At 34.3% G+C, this 22,120-nt stretch overlaps 2 protein-coding genes across 4 annotated transcripts in view; one reads left to right on the top strand and one right to left on the bottom strand.

Moving 5' to 3' along the window:
* Window positions 1–227: 227 nt before the first annotated feature.
* Window positions 228–12,015, top strand: LOC113068098 (uncharacterized). Its single transcript, XM_026240691.1, has 12 exons — window positions 228–412; window positions 976–1,087; window positions 1,658–1,751; window positions 3,995–4,049; window positions 7,083–7,223; window positions 8,461–8,621; window positions 8,935–9,033; window positions 9,751–9,896; window positions 9,991–10,162; window positions 10,247–10,359; window positions 11,408–11,495; window positions 11,830–12,015. Exons 1-12 carry the CDS (start codon window positions 298–300, stop codon window positions 11,881–11,883), a joined length of 1,350 nt encoding a protein of 449 aa, XP_026096476.1. The 5' UTR covers window positions 228–297; the 3' UTR covers window positions 11,884–12,015.
* Window positions 12,016–13,904: 1,889 nt separating this feature from the next.
* aifm3 (AIF family member 3) overlaps window positions 13,905–22,120 on the bottom strand; it is a 32,255-nt gene continuing 24,039 nt past the window's right edge. For all 3 annotated transcript variants that reach the window (XM_026240687.1, XM_026240690.1, XM_026240688.1), the window contains exons 8-20: window positions 21,030–21,142; window positions 20,801–20,887; window positions 20,584–20,675; window positions 20,215–20,345; window positions 19,901–20,016; window positions 18,991–19,062; window positions 18,512–18,575; window positions 17,808–17,884; window positions 17,445–17,562; window positions 17,231–17,329; window positions 17,004–17,079; window positions 15,728–15,832; window positions 13,905–14,930 (exon numbers count right to left, since the gene is read on the bottom strand). In XM_026240687.1, coding sequence (XP_026096472.1) covers window positions 14,888–14,930; window positions 15,728–15,832; window positions 17,004–17,079; window positions 17,231–17,329; window positions 17,445–17,562; window positions 17,808–17,884; window positions 18,512–18,575; window positions 18,991–19,062; window positions 19,901–20,016; window positions 20,215–20,345; window positions 20,584–20,675; window positions 20,801–20,887; window positions 21,030–21,142 — 1,193 coding nt within the window. In that variant the 3' untranslated portion in view covers window positions 13,905–14,887. The remainder of the gene's footprint in view (window positions 14,931–15,727; window positions 15,833–17,003; window positions 17,080–17,230; window positions 17,330–17,444; window positions 17,563–17,807; window positions 17,885–18,511; window positions 18,576–18,990; window positions 19,063–19,900; window positions 20,017–20,214; window positions 20,346–20,583; window positions 20,676–20,800; window positions 20,888–21,029; window positions 21,143–22,120) is intronic.

The raw sequence follows: 22,120 nt of genomic DNA, 5'->3' as shown, positions 1-22,120 counted from the left end.
ATGTTTCTACACTAATGTATAAAAAAAATCTATTATTTGTTGTTTTCACTATAGATTATATTGTTATGTTATATGTTACGTTATGCTTATTGTTTTTTATTATATAGGCCTACTAATATTTAGCATTGGCTAATGTGCAAGTCTGTTCATATAAAGGCGTTCCATCGTGTGTTGGAACGTTTCAACTTTTACCTCCACTAGAGAGCGCCAAAGCGTCTGTAACGTTACATGTGTGCGACATTGTTTTGGTTCCCCCGCTTTTGGTGCCGGTGAAAAACAGTCCTCCAGACTTTCAACATGTCAGGCTGTAAGAAGCCGCGAGCTGTAGCAAACCCTCTGGAATCGACCATTACAACTCCGAGTGAACGAATACTGAAAGAATGCCACACTTTATATATCGACAACGACAACGGTAAACAACGGTAGCATTCGTATGTAAACGCATGTTGCTATTTGTGCTTTTTGTGATCTAAAACATTATGAAACATTGTATGGTACAAATCAGCTCGAAAGTTCAATCATCAGACGTACGATATAACGTTATATATATAACGATACTGTTAGTTATATTTAGTCACTCATTCGTAAGTTGTGTTATTGACTGTGTCTTGGCAAGCCGCAAAAGTTACCTAGACAGTTTTGGACTTCGTGATCGTAGACAGCACACAGGGATTTGAGACACAGTTATGTTGACCAGTTGTCTCTGCATGTCACACTACTGTAGTCTTTGGGTCAGTACAGAATATATACAGATATAGTACAGTATATGTAAATCCTCGTTTATACAGTAATGGCAGCAACATACATACAACGTAGAGTATATTCAGGTTCAAATTGCATGTTTGTATTCACATTTACTGTATAAAACAATAGCATCAAAGTTCCAAAGTATTATTCTCTTTGAATTGTTGCTGGAAAGCAATAAGGCGTCATGTATTGATAATAAAGCTCCCTTTGTTTGGATGTTTTTGACAGGATTGGTGAAAATTGCAGAGAGTTTGGGAGTGAGGCTGTTACCGCCACGGAAAAAGATTATAGTTATGATTATGGGAAACCATTCTGCTGGAAAAAGCTCTTTTATTAACTGGTAATCACTCCTCTCACATCAAAAATACCTTAGATCCCTAAATGATTTCATAGAATCAAATCTGGGAATAAAGATTGTACTGACTGATGAGAATAATGACATTTCTTTTCCTGATTTTGTTGTTCTGTACCAACATCTTATCCTCTTACTATTTTTGACTCCAAGGCCCCCTTTTGTGATTATGAATTTGAAGGATTATGAATAAGGACAAGAATTAAAAAAATAAAATAAAAAATTTTACTCACAATTTCTACCCAATACATTTTTTAGAGATTGACATAACTACAAAAAATATGCATTCAATATGAAAATGCCTATGGCATTTTAAGATTTTATTTAATGACATGATTTTCCAGGTCTAGAAATCATATAATGAATTAAAATGAAAATCATTTTAAGTCATTTTTGAAACCCCTGGTTGAAAACCACTGAATTCGACCATATTTCTAAAAAACTAAAAAAAAAATTTTTTTTTAATTCAAAAATGAGTAAAAAGTGTAATTACAAACAAGGATACATTTTGTATATGAATATGAGGATAAAACGTTTCAAATTACATCTGTCTTTCAGGTATGTGGAGGAGCACATACAGAAGACAGGTGTTGCCATTGAGACACAAGGCTTCACATTTATAACTAGTGGAAGAAAACGCGAGTCACTAACAGTAAGTACATTTATGTGCACACCAGAAAGCAGATTATTGTGAGAAAGCTGCTTAAGGCGAGCAGTTTACACTCTGTGCAAATGGTTTTATGTTTGATTGTGTTGGTACATTGATTACCTTTTTAGTGCAGATGAGTAGTGAAAGTGCATTTATGAGTTAATTATGTGGCAGTTAATAATACTGAACCATCGTGGGCTTTTCTCTGGGTGTCATTCAATAAAAAGAGCTGCAAAGAGATAAATCAAATGAAAATGCATTAGCTTAACCTGTTTTAATGAATTTCTGAAGCAAATGTTATTTGAATTTTTAAAGGTGCTGTATGTAGGATTCACACAGAGTGGTTGAACAAAGTATTGCAGTCCAAATTCAAAATATTGGAGAGGGTATTTTTCACCCGGCCCCTCCTCTTCACACTTGATGCAGGTTGCCAGATTGAGGACACCAACAAGAACCAGCGCACTTAACAATGAATGACATGAAATACACTGTGTTTTCCACCACCTGGCTACCCGAGGTATCGAAATAGAACTGGGGAAACTGGCGGTGGGGGGTTTCACAAACAAACAAAAGAGAAACCTTTCAAAGGAGAATAACTGACGGTAGCATTGTTTGTCAGATAAACAAGTATGTTAACTTAGCATGTTTCTTAAATATCTGCAAACATATTATAGTATTTTTATGCTTCCGCAGATCAAAACCTTGCATACAGCACCCCTAAGGACAATTTTTCGAGATTTCAGGATGGCTGTGAAAACCACATTTATTGTTTATACAGAGACATAACTTTTAAAGAAGAGAGTGTGAACTGTGTATTTGCCTTCAGCTAACAATAAGAATGTTGTAGGCTCAGATTAATTCAGTTTTGCAAAAAATCTGCATGTTTTCTCCTAAAATCAGAGCGGAAAATGTGAAAAAATTACATTACCCAGTCCAGTTCCATGCATTTTTTTCACATTATTTGCTGTTATTACACGGCTCTTTGGAATTCTTGATTCTGATTGGTCAGTCGCGACATTCGGGGGTATGTTATCCTAGTTATCACTCAACTTTTCTCCTTAAAGTCCAGAAAAAGCGTTCTTGTGAGCAGATACAGAAGGAATCTCTGGAATTTTTTCTGCTGATTTAGGAGGAAATTCTTCTGAATAAATTTGAATAGAGTAAAATACTGCTTGGATTAAGGCAGCGTAAATTAGATCTACAGAAACAAAGAAATCTTTAATAAACAGGAATTTGATTAAACAGAGAGAAAATATAGACTGATTAACTTTTTCACACATTCTTTTATTAAGAAAATAAGTAACCTCACTTATAGTACTGTTTTAATAACTTTTTTTAATACTTTTTCTCAACAAGGATGCATTAAATTGATCAAAAGTGACTTACTGTAAACTTTTTCTTCTATTGTTCTAAATATGTATGTATGTAAATGCTGTTCTTTATAACTTTCTATTCATCAAAGAATTATGAAAAACAAAATCCATCATAGTTTCCATAAAATATTATGTAGTGCAATATTTTTATATATTTTCCTATAGAAAATAGTTATTTTAAATAATAATATTTCACGATATTACTTTTTTGTTACTGAGACTTTGATTAAATAAATGCAGACTTGGTGATCATAAGAGATTCTTCCATAAAAATATGAAAATATTAAAAATCATAAAGATTTCGATATGAATTCAAGCATTTAAATTCTCATCTAAAAAGCCAATGCTATGTCTACATACAGAATACAAAAAGGGATGCAGAAGTTTTTAAGAGGAAATGCTTTGGCTTTTCTCTTTTCTCCTGGACAAAACGACAGTTTTTTGCATGTGGTGAAAGAGCAGACCATGTCACAGCTTAATCAGCCGCTCCTTCTGGAAGCAAAGGGGTTTTCTTAAAGACACAGCGTCTTTTTTTTCCCCTCAACATATAGGGCTCTCCCTCTCTCTCTTTCCTTCTCTGTCTCGTGAAGACCTCAACGTGAGTAATGCAATTACAGTGAAGGAGTGAGTGATCAAGGATTATCAGAAAAAGGATTATCAGCTCTTTACAGGAAGAGCCTAGCAGCAGAACAGGAAGAGAGATGCAGCGTGGCCGAGAGTGTCACACCATCACCCAGCCTGCAGAGAGAAAGAGAGAGGAAGAGCAGGGAGCCTCCCTACAGCGGGGCCTGCCTTCTGACTTCACACCACATTCTCCTCTTTAAATGTGTCTGATCTTTCCTTTATCAACATGTTTGCTTCTTTTCCTCACAGGGAAATGCAACATTACACCTTTACCCACATTTCAGACCACTGCTGGAGTTTAAAGGTAGGAAATCTTAATAGAAAAATCATCATCAAAAAAAAAATAAAATATATATATATACGTGTGTGTGTGTGTTAGAATGTAGAATCTGTTCTATTTATTAATGTTTCAGTCCCTTTAAATTATGTTAGTGTGTTATCGATATTATATATATATATATATATATTGTGAATATGATTCAGATATTTCAGACCTTAGATTTTTTTTTGTGTGTGTGTTTACCGGCGTCAAATTACCTTTTTATTATTTTACTTTTAATTTTTTACATTGCAATTTATTTTTGTAGTTTTGCACACCTTCTTTCTGTGCATATATGAACTATTCATGTTTGCCTATCAAATATGAATATTTCTTCTGTGCATGCATATCGACTGAGAATAAATGACTACTACTAGGCGTTGTTGATTAGTGTGACATGGTAGCACTATAAAAATAGAAAGACTGTATTTTTTTTATTAGGTCATTTAAACTCACTGTTATGCATGATATTAAACACCCAAACTAGTTTTTAGTGCTATTTTTCTCATCTATTGCTTTGAAATTAGACTATTTTTTGAGGGGAATGTGTAGTCAAGGCAGTAACATCTACAGCTATGACTAACACCTCACACTGAGTCATGCAAGAGTATGTGGACAGCCAGCGCAGTATCCGCCTGAGAGCGCGAAACATAGCAACACATCTCATTCGCATGCACCTCAATAAACTCCCTCTGGCTCTGCTGACTTAAGGCTTTTCACTGTGTATTTATGTAACTGTTAAAATGAGAGTCCAGCTGTTGTCACAACTTGACTGTATCTGAGTGATGGCTCTCCATTGGTGTAGGTGAATGGTCTTTGGGTGTGTCAGAGGGCATCGTCGCCGCACACTGATCGTGCAGTATTCCTTCAGTGGGCAGTGTGGGTTCACCTGGTGCAGAGAACCAGAATGAGTCATTCACACTGAAAACAGTGCAGTATCAGTGGAATAGACACAGAGAAATGTCTTCCCACATTACTGCTACAGAGAACATACAATCGATAGCCAGGAACAAATATGAAATGATAATAGCATTTTGTATAGACATTGCATTTTATGAGCTTCAAGTCAGCAACAAAATTATGACATGCACTCTTAAAACATACTATTTAAACAGTAAAACACACATGCATCTTATTTATTGTAAGTATAAACCGTCATTTTCAGAATTTAATTCTACTTCGTTCACTCTAATTTATGAGCATGAACCTATTGCAGTTGTCTTCTGTGTTCCTGGGAATGTCTGTTATGTGTCGCATTGAAGGGTTTAAATGTCTGTGTTGGTCTTCAGGATGTGGGTTTGTGCAGGAAAGAATAATGAGAATTGCGATTGGTGCATTGTTTGGGTGTGGTTTTGGCTGGTTTGTCTTATCTCAATAACTTTGACACTATCATCATGACTCGGGTCTCTCTGCAGTGGTGCTGCTGTGTGGTTTGGAGATGACGCAGCACTTTCTTGACCTTTGACTTTTCCTCAGTGGACTAGATCCCTCAGTATCTCCTTCCACCAGCAGCGAAGTGAGACGCGTTTCTCCAGTTACCTTTCACCTTTAAAAAGACTCAAAGATCCCTTAATAATCCCAGGTCATTGAGCCTATTACATGCATATGACTACACCTGACTACATTTTATTTAAGTAGCACCTGTGGAATGAAAGTGACTATGGATATGCTTCCTTTTAAAATGTTGATGTTTATTTATTTATATTATTATACATTTATTCAGCAAGGATGCATTAAATTGATCAAAAATTAAGACAGAAAAGATTTTACAGAAATGCTGTTCTTTTGAACCTTTATTTCATTAAAGAATTCTGAAAAACAAAATGTATCAAGACACATCTGTTTTCAGGATTAATAATAATAAAAAAATGCTTCTGGATCAGGTGATATTGACAATTTAGCTTTGCCATCACTGGAATTAATTAAATTTACATTTATGCATTTGGCAGATGCTTTTATCCAAAGCATTCAGGCCCTGGGGATTGAACCCACAACCTTTTGCGCTGTTAACACAGTGCTCTACCACTGAACCACAGGAACAAAAAATTTAAAACACATTTAAATTGAAAACTTTTTTTCAATTGTAATGTTTAATGTTTTTTATCAAGCAAATGCAGCCTTGGTGTGCATGAGAAATTTTCAAAAATGTTCACACATATCTCAAATTTTTGAATGCTAGTGTGTAAAGAAAAATCTGTAATATAGTGTAAAGATCAATCATACATTTTATCATCCACATTCATTTTATAGCTCTGTAGTCTCTATCCTAATTGTAAGAGAAAACTTCTCTACAAATCCTCTGAACAATAATGTTCATAATCCGAGTATTTTCTGAAATGAGAGAGAGAGAGCAGTTAAGAGACAGAGAGAGATGGTCAGACAGATTTGAGGGTGTGTTGGTGCACCTTTGTTGAATGTTGATGAGACAGAACAAGACGGGTTTGTGCGAGATCTTGCACACCTGCAGTCACTATCTGAAAGAGCTTCAGTGTGAACCGCAGATGTGTTGTGAAGGTAGCGCAAACATTTAATGAGAACTGACATTTATGCCAGTAAATGAGCAATTGCACATCAGTGTGCTTAAATCATTCTGAACATGTAAGCAACCATAAAGCAGGCATTGGTGCAATGACTGAATCACCAATCACAATCTTTCAAAAATATAAAAAGTGTAGTTTTATTCTATTTACATGCTTTCAAAACTCTTAGCATGTGATTTTTATTGGCTGGCTGGCGTTGCTTCACAGTCGTTCTTCACTGGCTAGCTTTATGTGGCTCCACCTTAAAGCTGCCAGTTGAAGAGCTGTTGTGGGTAACCATAACAACAGACCACCAGAGGGGGCGTGGTCAAGAAAACTGTATGAATTCATGAACATGTTTTATTAATCAGATCATTTTTTTGCCCCTAGAATTATACTTTTGAAACATGAGATTGTTGTTATAATGATGAATCTGCACTTAGGGTTGTGTTTCTATTACCAACGCAGTTTTATAAATGCCTGCAGTTGTATATTGTAGGTGTCACGGATTACCTGAGCGCTGAGATTTCCACCTCCAAACAGAAAAAGTTCAGCCTGGTGACGTTTGTGGACACTCCAGGGTTGGTGGATGGAGATATGGTGTACCCTTTCGATGTCAACAATGCCATCACCTCTTTTGGTAAGGCTGCGTCTCTTCATTTTGTGCTGTTTCAGGTCATCAGCTCATTTGATTTGCTTCTAAGTCCATTCAAGTTCATATTTAAGAGTTGGCAAGTTGTAATTACTACATCAGTTGTGTTCAAGTCACCTTGGGTGGAGCAAGATGACTATGCATTTACCTTTTCTACAGAAAAAAAAAGTATCAACATTTTTAAACTGTACTTCTACAAAATATTAACCAAAGAATGTAAATCTACGTGTTTTTGTTTTGTTTTTATTCACTTTATGGAGGTGCTGAAAATTTAGTTGTTTATATATAATTTTTTTGGCGCCACTTAGTTTTATTGTATATGACAAATTATAATAATTACATTAATTTCAACTAATTCACCTACAATACAGATGCCGCCTGCATTGCAAATTACGTTTTCTCACTGACACACCGCCAACTCAGAAACTCGGGGCTTAATTAGTTCAAAGTTTCCTGCTTTTAATTATGACTTTGTGTTGCTGTTCATGTGTGTTCATTTTGTACAGTAAATATGATCTTTTTTACATGACTTGATTACACCACAAAACCTTAAATGGATCTGTCATCTGAAACTGATTTTATGATGATTTTCGTGTAGTGTAGATATTGCTAACTAAAATGAATAAAAATGTGAGTGATGTTAGATGAATTATCAGAAATGAAATGTTTAAGTACTTAAAATAATACAACTGTAATACAAATAAAGTAAAGCTAAATAAATAAGCATATATATATATATATATATATATATATATATATATATATATATATATATATATATATATATATATATATATAAAGAATAAAGATTACAAAAGCACATTGTAAAATTACTAAAACTAAAATTAAAAAAGAAACTGAAAACACATTTTATTATTTAAAATTAAATGATCTAGAAAGTTGTTAAGACAATTTAAAATGTTTAGGAGCATTTACAATATACAGTCTTTCCTGTCAGAGACAATGGACCAAAAAACATTTTGATATTGCTAAAATATATATATATATATATATATATATATATATATATATATATATATATTCTTGAAGGTCTTCAGTATGCCCAACCCAACTTCCTGTTTTCAACACAGAAACAAAAATTATTTTTCAATTCAATTAAAATGATTCTTTTCTTTTCTTTTTTCTTATTTTTTTACCTAAATTAAATCGCACAAAGGTTAGAGTAACACTTTTCTTCACAATGTACATATCTGTGTGTTTTCAGGTGAGCAGGCAGACCTCATCTTTGTGTTTTTTGACCCGATGGGACAGGCATTGTGCAAGCGTACATTGAACATTGTTGAGAATTTGAGTGAGAGGTGTGGAGACAAACTGCGCTTTTACCTGAGCAAAGCTGACGAGGTTGGACGAGAAACGGACAGACAGGTGTGTGCGTGTGTGTGTGTGTGCACATCCACTGCCCATAAAGTCAGTATAAACGTACAAAAGCATCTTACCTCAGTAAACTGATATACTGCAGTCTGGAACTGTCTTTACTTACAAATGTAATATGGTCATTTCCAGTCTCACTTCAATCTGTGCTCCTGACCTTCTTGCCATAATAGTTTGTTCTCTGACAGAAAGCCAAACAGGTGCTATTACAAATCAAGTCCTCTGGGGTTTCTAATCCTATTTAGCATTAACCCATCCTAAAGGTCAAGTGTCTCAGTCAGTGTTGGTGTTGATTTTGTTCCCACAGCGAGTGATGATGCAGATTGTCCAAGAGCTGTGCAGGAGACCTGGACTCAACAAATGTGGCTTCGAAATGCCCACGATATACATCCCCAACCCTCAGAAAGTAAGAGATGATGGGAGCCGATTGCTGTGCTGGTTAAATGTCCATGGTTTTCCTCCTAGAAGTGACATGAGTAATAGAAGCATGCCCATGCTCCACTGCTGTGTCAGAGGAAATGGATTTATGTGTCTCTGCAGCATTAACATTAATTAGTTCTGTCTGTCCGCAGATACACTTCCCTTAAAAGCCCGACTTTAAAGGAGAAATGGACTGATGCTAATAAGACATAAAAAGATCAACTTGATTTCAGGCTTTATGATGCACTACCGTTCAAAAGAGAATAATAAATGCATAGATTAAAATTTACAATGCAGATGATAAACATAAATGTTACAAATATATTAAAATAAATGCTGTTGAAAATGTTGGTTTCCACAAAAAATATTAAGCAGCACAACGGTTTTAAAAATTGATATTACTAAATATATATATATATATATATATATATATATATATATATATATATATATTGAGCACCAAATCAGCATTGTTCATCTGCTAAAAATGCAGTTGTTCACATCCTCAGATTTTCTTTTTTTAATTTTTTTTTAACAATATGCATATGCGGCTTTGTTGGTAATGTCCACAGAATAATTATTAATTCCATTTATTCCACTTTTTGCTTTACAGTGTTATCGCATATGATGCTACTACCACAGATAGTTGATAAAGTGAAAATAAAATGATTCAATTTTAGTTTTTGTGTGTTTGTGTGTGCAGCCCAGCAGATGCATCAACCAGATTGACGAGGTTTGTGAGACCATTGAGAAGAGCATAAACCAGGCAGTGCAAAAAACCCTTGACCAGCTGGAGAAAGACTGTAACCTGATCATCTCTACCATAAACTATAAACTGGAACAGGACCGGTACACATCCATCCATCCACACTATATCACATCATGACTCTAGAGCTCATATATGTCATATTTATCAGCCCTGCATGTGTTTGTCTTCCCTCAGGATGAATGTGAGCAGTAACAAAAGCAACCGTTTTCATTCTTTCCTGTGTGGACTTGCGGGAATCTTCCTTCCGTTGCTCTTCATCCTCAGCTTCATCATCAGCACCTTCGCGCCAGAGGAACTGGACTCTCTTGTTGGAGAGGGACTGGCTAAAACCATCTACTTTTCCACAGTATGTTCTCATTTGGATGTTTTCTGGAGATTAAGATCCAATCACAGGTTTGATTTCTTCTGTTTACCTGTATGTGTTTATTAGGGGATCGTTGTGTATCTGTGGGAATGGATTCCTGAAGACTGGCAGATAATGTTTGTGATCATCTTTGGTGCTCTGTGCTACTTCATGTTCTTCTTGGCCAAGTATTTTGCGCGGTGAGCAAAATTGTCTCTAAATGTTTTGTTTTATTGTCACAAGGGGGCACCATAACTCTGACATTGTCTACTTTTATTTATTTGACTCTTTATCCTTTGGCTTTGGAAGAGCTATTTATTTTACGGTGTACAATGCAGTATGTATTAGATATGCAATAGAGGATATAGTATGGAATAACATATCCCACAATGCAGTGCACTTGACTTAACTTTTTCCAGCGCAACATATATACCTTTTTTACATAATGTTCTCCACTTTCACAATGCAAAAATACCTTTTTACATACTGTTGGTCTAAAAACTGGTAAATAACCAAATTTGTTCACCAGGCAACACTTACAGAGTTGAATATGCATCTAATGAGGTCTAGTGACAAACATGATCGTTTACATTATGCCTAATGTTTTACATGCTATTTTGAAAGGTCAAGTTAGTGTCACCAAACCATCTGCATCACACTGCATCTCCTTCATATATATTGGTGGATATTAATATGGCAGCACTTTAGATTCTGCATGAGCTTATTCTTGATCTCTTAACCTTTCCCAAGACCTAAACTTAACTATTATAAACAACTACCTTACTTGCTATCAATAGCAAGCTGAAAGCTGTTTATAACCGACACTCTCAGGGATTTTGCCAGAAATTATTTTAGATTTTTCTACCAAATGTTCATTTAAAATATCTTTGTGTTTATGTAACTCTTGTAATATTCCAAGTCCATTTTTGCCATGAAGTTAGCCTTAGACGCTACTTAGATCTCTACTACTACTTACTATCAATAAGCAGCAAATTAGGAGTTTATTGAAATAAGATGCTTAAAAGCCCTAATCTATAGAATCATTAATATATATTAATATATGTTAAGATATGCAGTATCTGTACAATATATCACGATTTTAATCTAATGCAATCAATGAATGCTAGTGTGTAATCTTTCCCTGTACTGTGCCACTTACTGTAATTCGATTCTTGAGCTGATTTCTGTTTTTGAATGGCCACTTCATCAGTTTAACAGCAGCCCCCTCAATGCTCTGATCTCCTTCAGTCAGGGCAGTAAGACGCTGACGAAAAGAGAGAAGAAGAAAATGGCTGAGTACAGTGATTACATCCAGGATATCGTCAAATCCAAGAAGGTATGACGTACTTTAAGCATCATTATAACACTGTTTATTCACCCATTCATTTTCCTAAAGATACATTATTATATGTAGGTGTTAATAATACTTTTTATAACTATGTTATACAATTTAATATAGTTTGTTCCTGTGTTAATTTAGAGCAGAATTAAACCATTAAACCAGAGCAGTTTAACCAGCTTGGCTTTACTGTGAGACCATCTAACCACCTTAACCTCAATGATGGTTTTTCAGCAGAGCTACAACTGATAACTGAACCTGCGGTTGAAACATAAGCCATTCAAAGGATATTTGTCTTCTAATCTTGTAATATTTGTCATCTTTATCGTAGCGGAATCTGTATGAGGAGTATCTTCGCCAGTGTGCTGCGGAGTATGATTTCTGAAGGAAAGCCTGCATGACAGCCGTCCGTCACATCGTTGGAATAATTCATATAAAGCACATCCACGTGTTAAACAATGATGTAGTTTCATATTTACAACAAATCGGTGCCTTTTGGTTAAATGTGAATAGTGTTGAACAAAATGTGATATACAAACATGACCTCAATATTATCTTACACCAGCTAGTTTTTCTATATGAATCATTTTTAACGGTTTTTAGCCAATAAGCTACATTATCACCATGTAAAGACATCATTCTGAGACATTAGCCTGGTTTCTGTGGCCTTCTTTCGATCTCAAGGAGCACTGTGGGAGAATCCAAAGGTACCAAATCCAACCTTGTATACTCTTTACACCGTGTTTATATTATTAAGTGACATTTTTACTTTTTATAATGTAACACAGAAGAATTTCTCCCAGCAGCCATAGAAAAAGGCCTCAACTAGCTTTAGGTCTTCCTGTCATTCATATGTATGTGAACGTAATGTTGCATGTTTGTCTATGTATCGTATTTTTCGGACTATAAGTCGCACCTGAGTATAAGTCTCATAAGTCCAAAAATAGGTCATGACGAGGAAAAAAACTTATATAAGTCGTACTGGACTATAAGTTGCATTTATTTAGAACCATGAACCAAGAGAAAACATTATCGTCTACAGCCGCGAGAGAGCGCCCTCTGGCGGCTGGAGACGGTAATGTTTTCTCTTGGTTCATTTCTCTCGGTTCATGTCAAATTAATTTTGATAAATAAGTCGCACCTGACTATAAGTCGCAGGACCAGCCAAACTATGAAAAAAAGTGTGACTTATAGTCCGGAAAATAACGTAAATGTCGTTTATAAATTGTTTTAAAAGGATTGTTTTGTAGTGTCCTGAAGTGATGCAAAAAATTTAGAATTATTCTCTTAGGGCACTGTTTTATGAATACTAAGGAATTGCATCTTTTTTTGAGAAGTAGCTGGGTTTGAAGATGTAAACAAAGTGAGAGTCAGTTTTTTACCCGTCCATATATAAAGGGTGCAGGGTGGATTCATGTGCTGATTGAATTTCTTTATTAATTTTTTACTTTTATTTAATTTATTTTATTAGCTCACTTATTTTTCAGCTTTTTAAAAGTACATTTTAAGAAACCGTAGCACTTCCATAACTTAAATGAATATGCATTTACCTCAGTGTTGCAAAAATGCCTTTTATTATGACTGCAATAATTCAGATTTCATAGCATGTTGTTATTTTAAATTTAATGCTTTTTTTTTAGCTATGCAGATTTTTATCGGTCTTACTGAATGAAATGTCCTCTTTGATGAACTCAGAAGTTTGTATTCTTCTGTCTTATACTATGATTTGATGAAATTGCTTGCTGTTTTCTGTAAGTATATTTGAAAGAACAAGCAGCCCAATAAAGTGTTATAGCAACAAATTTATTCATATTTTTTTATTATTCCACAAGAACCTGTCACATATGACTGAAACCTCCAATCCCTGAGTTAGTACCAAAGAAAAGCTATAGGAGGCCAGAGCTACAAGAGAAGCATTCGTTGTTATTGCATACAATCTAAAAATACAATCAACAATCAATCAGTCCGTCATCAATAAATCAATTTACGATTAGTCAGAAAATACAAGCCTCTTATAATACGAGCATTTCTATAGCTAAAGTTCTAGCTTTAAATATTTGTCGTCTTGTGCAGTTTACTAGCAGGGCAACCACAGTTCCCATGAGCAAGAGGTATATTGTCATTGTTAAAGTTTTCAGGCCAGTCCTGGTGCACGGGGTCATGCTTCAGTTTGGGGTGAGAACATTCAAAATGACAGCGTCGCTTTATTGCAATGGAGATTAAACTGTACATTTGAACTTGAAATACTTCATGGCTGGAAGATTTGTTATTTTTGTTTTTATTCGGTGATTCATGAAGTCAATAACACATCCAGGTAATAGTTTACCTCAAAATCATAAAAGAAAATAAATAAATAATAATAATTATATATCTATATATATATATATATATATATATATTGCATAAAGAAAATGATGTCTAAAAATATACTGTATTATAGTAATAGTATAGTAAGTGAAACATTGAAGTAAGGAGGAATGTGCTTAATTCTTGTGAAAATTATGTGAAAAAGTAATATATATATTATATATATATAATTTTAAATATATTTAAATATTTAATATTTTAAGCTAAATCTTTCACAGCAATTGCTTCCGTCTCATTCAAATATATATCAAAGTATATCTATATAAGTGTTTTATTTCTTTCCAATTTTGGCTTTGTGAGATTCACCCATTCGTGAATTTTGACATATGTATGATAATACTATATCATACATTGTGATGCATGACAATACTATATCATACATTATATTTAATTTAAATTCATAGACATTGACATATGGAGCTTGTTACCTTCCCTGAATAATGATCCCACACTAAGATCCTTTGGGTGACTCTTAATGAAAAGTAATGCATCTGAATTAACATGCATCTGCTCTCTCTACATCTACAAACTGCCACAAGCGAAGCTGCATATTTTGACATCAGCTCTGTTCTCATTTCCATATCCTGGCTATTCAGTAGAAAAAAAGTGCAGTCTTATTGTTTTAATGTATCTTCAGATAACAGCTATATACAACGTCACATGTACAAAATAAAATATGACAATTCCCCTTAACCACTCTCCCGTGAACATTGTGTCCAGGCAGATGATTCATGCAAAAGATTTGACCAACCCACGAGAGAGAGAGAGAGAGAGAGAGAGAGAGAGAGAACCGTCCCGTCTAGAACAAAGGGTTAAAAACCAGTTATGGCTCATTTGTTAGTGCTGTGAGCAGATCCAGGCCCAGAGAGGTGCCAATGTCCTCGGCACGGCCCAGGTGCTCCCATCTAGTGTCCCTCTTAACCAACTCCAGCTGCAGCACTAATACTACGTCTGCTACAGGAGATCGTCCAAGTTTGGCAAGAAAAACTCAAGGAGCTTGCTGTGCTGAGCTGATCACATCCTCACTGTGAGCCTTTGTCAATCAGCCATGACATGTCTCCTGTCCTGCAAGGAAAAGAAAACAAGAAAATCGGTCAATGTCCTTTTTAGTTCAGAAGGTTGACTGAAGAAAACTGTTTAATGACTGTTAAATAAATTTTAAAGCTAATAAAATAAAATAATAAAATATTAGGTGAAAAACTTGAAAGTTGAAACTGAAGTACTAAAATAACACTGAAAATCTAAAACTAAAATACAAACAATAACTTAACTAATAATAAAAAAAATTGTAAACAATAGTTGCTGTCTATTCTAGCTAAGAGGGTTAATATGCAAGGAGTGTGTGTCGGAGTTATAATCATTAACTAAAACTATTACAAATATTTTAGTTAACTGAAATAAAATTAAAATATTAAGAAAAAAACCTAAACTAAATGGAAACTCTAAAGTGAAAACTGAAAGTTATTATAATAACAGTCTCTTATGCTCACCAAGCGGGCATTTATTTGATTAAAAAATGCAGTTCAAAACAGAAATATTATGAAATATTATTACAATTTTAAATAAATATTTTCTATTTTATATATATAATTCATATAATATAATTCATTATATGATTATATAATTATATAATTCATATAATTCATTCCTGTGATGCGAAGCTAAATTTTCAGCATCATTACTCCAGTCTTCAGTGTCACATGATCCTTCAGAAATTATTCTAATATGCTGACTTATTATATTTCTTATTCTAATCAATGATGAAAACAAGTCTGAACTGTCACTTTTGCTTCGACATGTTTAAACCATGGAAAATCTTACTACAGCCATTGTTTTCTGTGAAAAATAGAAAATGTTCTTACTCCACGTCACGTTTCCTAATCGTCTTTCCAGAGCCAAGGACTTCTGCAACCCGTGACACAATGGGGTCATAGTTCATACTGGCCACGGCCACCACCTCCTCACTCCTGTGATCAGCGCAGATTAAACTCACAACACACACAGCTTATCAGAAATACTGTAAGAACTCAAATATTAGTAAGCGCTGCTACAACAGCAATAATGTAGTATATTATGAAATACTTCTAGAAATCTTATAATAATACATTTTCTGAAGTAAACTGAATAGTGCTTGTCCATGCAAGACTCACAGTATATATTATATACTATATATTTATTCAACTATCTCTTTAAGTATGTTGCATTGTGTTTGCATAAAACACTAACTCTATATAAGCAATTATAACAATTGGGTTACTTTTACACTGTTGCAGCGGGTTGTTTTTCATGACCGTGAGCGACCCCAAAAACATGATATTTAGCCCCTAAAATGCTAATTTTACCAGGGAAACACGCAAAATAAACTTGTATTTTATCCCCCAGAATGCAATTTTTTATCAGGGGAACCTCCTCGAAACACGTTTGGGCTAGTTTTGGACTAGCTTTGCGCTAGCTTTGATTAGCAATTGACGTTTTTCTCTTTCTTTTTTGTGAAAACCTGGCAACCCTGATTATAACGACGATATTTACCTTAGCAACTGATGCCCAATATTATTTTTATCTATTTCTTTCATCTCTGAGATTAAAATCTTTTTTCACTTTGATTTTATTTATTAATTTCACTTCCTAGCAGCTGATATATTACCACAGCAGCCCGCATAATCTTAGCAATGATTAACATAATTAGCAACACAAAAAATATAGTTTAGTCCCTGCAACTCATTTTTAATCAGAAACTCAGTTACTTATAACTTATAAATAATGCTTTCTGAGTAAATCACTTGAGTAAAAGATTTAAGTTGTCAATTGTTTTTATTATTGAATTTTACATATATATATATATATATATATATATATATATATATATATATATATATATATATATATATATATATATATATATTAAATTACCAAACAATCAGAATAAAACAAAACACTAAACATATATTTATATATACTATTGCAATAGATTATTGCAATAGTATAGTACCATAAATTAAATAAAAAGGGTACTCCATAATACTATATAACAATATAATAATTTCCTTATCTAAGTTAGAAATTATTTTTGATGTGATCATGTTAATAATTATAAATGCCTGACTCAAATTTAGAGAAATAAGAACCAAATCAACTCACTTAGTGTAGAATGCCACAAATTTCAGCTCATCCAAGTCTCCCTGGATGACGACGTCATCAAAGCCATCTCCATAACCTTGACAATAAGATTAAAAGCACTTGTGATGCATCAGAGGAGCGCTGACGCTGAAACTACGTCAGTCATTCATTCAATCTAAAGGAAGTGTGGGACTTTTTGTTGTTGTTGTTGTTGATGTTTATTTTCAGTGTTAGACATTTGTCCTTACCTGCATATCGTATGCTTTTCCCAAACATTGCTGTCCAGAAATAAGGCACCGTTTTAATATCTGAAGGCTTTCCCATCATGCTGAGGGCAGCCACTCTACCTGTGGTGGAAGACCATGTAAAAATGTAAAAAAAAAAATTATTATTTTATTATTCATAAAAAAGGCATCTTTGGCATAAGCACATGAATGCACCCCAGTGTGCTACAGGTCTTACCGTGTACATGAGCCATCTGCCAGTGGGGTATGTTCACCTTCTTATTGCTACGTAGAGCTAGAGGAAATGTTACCACATCCCCCCCAGCAAAGACCCCGTCAATGTTCGTCTGCATGGTCTGAAAGGGTTAAAGGTATATGTTTACATACGCTTTGTACTGTAGCATGTCCTTTGTCACTTATTATCATAAAATACTCAAGGTCAACGTACTAAAACAACTATTTATTACTGATTCAATAGACACAAGCATGTGCAGATTAGCACGGGTTGCAGAAACACACACGTTCTGAATGGCAACAGATGTTAGAAGATGCAGTAACAGATGTACAGTACATATGGAACAACAGTGCAGATAGACTGAACCTTATTGACTGGGATGAATCCTTTGGAGTCCATGTGCACTCCGCTCTGCTTCAGGAATGCTGTGGCTGGACTGGAGCCTAAACACACACACACACACACACACACACACACACAGTTATGATCAGGTCCCCAGAACAAATTAGTATTTTATATTGGGGCATGTTGTCACATGTGTTTTAAATCTTTGCTTTGCTTTGTTTCATGAATTGTTTTGTATTTCATAAACGTTTTAATTGCAAGATTAGTAATTTGACAACATGCCCCACTATGTTCAGTTAATGTATTTACACACAAACACACACACACACACATATGCTACTGTTCAAAAGTTTTTGTTTTTTTTAGGAAATTAATACTTTTATTTAGTAACGATGTGTCGAATTGGTCAAAAGTGACAATTAAGACTTTTAGAATGTTACAGATTTTTCCTATTTCAAATAAATGAACGTTCTATTCATCAAAGAATCACAGTAATAAATTACATTTTAAAATAGAAAAATTAATTCAAATAGTAAAATTAATATTCACAAAATTACCATTTCTATTATAATTTTGATCAAACAAAGGCAGCATTAGTGTGCAAAAGAGACTTTAAAATTTTATATTTATTATTTATTTTTGTAGTCAAGACTACGATAGGACTTGAAAACGGGAAAGTGAGAAAATTTTCAGTAAAAAAAATTTCAGTAATCACACAGACTCACCTATGCCAATAACACAGACGTCAGCTCTCAAGACTTTGCCACTTTTTAGAACCACTTCTTTTAACTATTGAAAAAAATATATAATAATACGTTTAACATTTATGTCATAGTTGCACATTTTCTTAACACCATGACTTATAATACAGTGTAAAAAATCATATTATGTTTTTTCTTTGGGAATATCAGAGTGTAATTTCATAATAGATCACAGTTCGACTTATTCTCAGTTATATATTTACTTTGCTGACTGTGTGCTCACTTGTGTTACGAGTTCTGGCCTTTTAGCCCAGGGCCAATCCATTATTGCAAAAGCCGTGTTTGAAAATATTTAGAGCTAAGCAGTGCTACTGTGAGAACAGATGTAATTAATCACTCTACAGGAACGAGAGCAAGAGAACAAGAAGCACAGAGAGAGAGAGAGAGAGAGAGAGAGAGCCCTACACTTCACTGAACTCTTGTTTCTCTCACTTTCATGATACCTGTCCATTTTGCCCTCGCATCTCCCACACTTCGTTCAACATGTAGAACTTCACCCTGTTTGACTCGAACAGCTAAAGAGAGAAACAAAATGAAATAATTTAATCAGAATATAGAATATTCTATGCTTGAATATAGATTTAATGTGATTACAGCAAGGAATCATATGCAGTCATTTTGACCCTGTCAAAGTTTATTATGTAAGAAGAGAAAGACAGAGAGATAAGAGAGGCGTGAAACTGGCATGAAACAGCAATGAGGGAAATAAATGTCCAAGAGCTATAAAATGTACATAGTTTATTATCATACACTCTTTTTGTATTTATTAACCATAACTAGCTTATAAAATTAGTTAAATTAATGCCAAAGCAAATGCAACTGATTTAACATTTACTAAAATATATTGTAAAAAATGAATAATTTTTTTTTTTTTTACATATCTACGCAGAATATATACACCAGAGGCCATGACCTTTGATTTGACCTTCCATGCCATATCGTAAGAGAGGAAAAATATGAAATATTTTATTTCTAAACTTTATTTCTAATTCTCTTTTTTATTTCTAATTTATCATTTAGTTTTAATATTTTTTTAGTTTTATTTTTGCATTGAAATATAGAGAATATAGTGCCTTGGCAAAAGTACCATTATGTTGTATGGAGAGTAGATTGATGTGGAAAATTATTGAATATAAATTATTTTAATATAAAAAGTAAATATAAAAGGAAGCAGCATATCAAAACATAAAAAAAATGTATAATGTAAACATGTCCCTCAATGAAATTAGATTTTTGAACCTTCATAAAAAAAAGTTTGGGCACCTCTGATGTTCACCATTTAACAATTATTGAATGCTTAAATCTTAATAATCTTATTTATTTATTTCTATGAATCTAGTTATTTTCTGTCACCTTCATCAAGGCTTTTCCCACTTTCTCTCCGAATGCTTTACGGAACGGCACGGCCTCTATGCCGATCACAGACACTGAGTGAGCCTTATCTGTGAGAGCTGCAGCCACCTCCATACCTGAACACAGCACAGTGCATATAATCATTATCAGAGGCTCCAAAAATATATGGACACTATGGATATATGGAAGATATATGTATTATGTTGTCTAATGCAATTACACTGATTCATCTTAAATTGTGGCTTAAGCAACTAAACACTTTTTAGAGCTATTAATAAACTACACCGAGATGTACATTTCACATAAGCTCTTACCAATAAATGAGGTTCCAACGATGACAGCATTCTTACTGCTGGCGAGTGTTGCGATGCTGTTGGCATCTTCTGGTGTTCTGAGGTGAAACACATTTCCCACATCTTTGCCTTTGTAGCTCAGAGCTTTGGGTCTGTAAAGATACAAATTTATTATTAAATTATTATTATAGTATATTATTTTTGCAGAAACGACCTCATTTATTTGAAACTGATTTTTTTTTTTCATCAGCGTATTTTAGTTCAGTGTTGTGATCAATGTATTGCACCCTTTCTGGATAAAAGTATTAATTTCTTTTAAAAAATTAAATGAAATCTTATTGACCCTAAACTTTTGAATGTGGATCATTTGGTAGCAGTAGTTATGTTTACCTGCTCCCTGTGGCAATGAATAGTTTTCGATACTCTATTTTAAAACCATCCCGAAATGTCACAGTCCGTGTCTTCACATCCACAGAGACAACCTGTGATGAAACATATTGCAATTTTAAGAGCCATTCCAGTAAAGGTGCGAAAAATATCATAGAATTGTTGTTTAAAAAAAAAAAAACATAGTATTTCCATCTGATAACTTTATTAGTGTTCTCACCTCTTTCTCTAATAGAATCTCTATGTCATACGTTTGAAAGAAGTCAGATGAACGCAGTTGAAGCTGCTCAGCTGTGTTCTCTAAACACTGAAAAAAGAGGGATGGACATCAAATCAATATCACATTTGCCCTATCATATTTTTGCTAAAGCTAAAATCTTCTGTTGGAAAAGCAGTCTTATATAAAGCGTTGTTCCCACACTGTTCTATAGACTGTTCTGTGTACAAACCTTACTCAGTTTAGGCCTGTCGTAAGGCAGATGTTTGTCCATGGTGCACATGACTATACGGTCAGTGAAACCCTCCTGCCTCAGAGTCTCAGCGCACACCAGACCAGCAGGACCTGAGTGAGAACATCAACAGACGTCAAGAGGAGGATTGTATGGTGGCACCTTCATCTTGAACGTTAATCGGAATGTAGATGCATGATTTTATTTGATGCTTTGGATGTTTTCTCTTACACTTTATCTTTTCACGAGTTCACCCTTACATCTAATCTGAAGGCAAATAGTAGGCATATTTTGGCGTGCTGTCCTGGGGGAGGGGTCCGGGCCCGGAGCATAGCCCGAACCCAAATAACTCCCCCTATCCCTAATTTGGGATAAATAGATTAGAAGTGAGGAGTTGGGGTGGAGGAGGGTTGCCGAAAAACTGTCGTGGGACAGGAGGTAGGAAGACTGGATGTATATACGCTTGCGTGCTATTTAAGATGATTAGCTAAACGAGATGCACCTGTGCCAAATTGGATGATTATCTGATCGTGCTTCTCCCGAACTTTGTTAATAAAACCACATTTAGCAGTAATCACATTGTCTTGTGTTTAAAGATGGCGTTTAACCTTTGAACCTATTAATTCTGTTCCAAATGTAGAAAATCAGCTGCTTATCTATGCTGTCATAAAACATTTCTAAGAAATAAAAAATAAAATCAGTTTGGGGCAGAAAATGATTTAACGAAATGGATAAGATTAATTTGTGATGGCATATTAAAGTACATTTGTACATTATCCAGTTTCATCACCCACAATTAAATAGACAATGGGTTTTATCAGACTTGAAATAGTTAACTATAGGTCATTCTAAACCTGGGCTTAACAATTAATTAATGGGTATTCATAAGATTATGTTTTGCTTGTTACATTCAAAACCCCTGGGTTAACATTCTTATTTGCAATTGGACAAAAGCTGCACGTGATCTGTCTACGCACGGCTCTGAATTTGCACATTTTAGTATTCTATATATTGGTGTCTGCATTATCAAGTTTTCCTTTAAGTGCACTTTTTGGACTTTATAGGTAAGAATGAACCAGTCTTCATTTTCC

The sequence above is a fragment of the Carassius auratus genome, linkage group LG30F (assembly GCF_003368295.1).
Source record: "Carassius auratus strain Wakin linkage group LG30F, ASM336829v1, whole genome shotgun sequence".
Taxonomy (NCBI): domain Eukaryota; kingdom Metazoa; phylum Chordata; class Actinopteri; order Cypriniformes; family Cyprinidae; genus Carassius; species Carassius auratus.
Note: the sequence above shows the minus strand (reverse complement) of the source record. Positions and strands in the feature narration are given on the sequence as shown.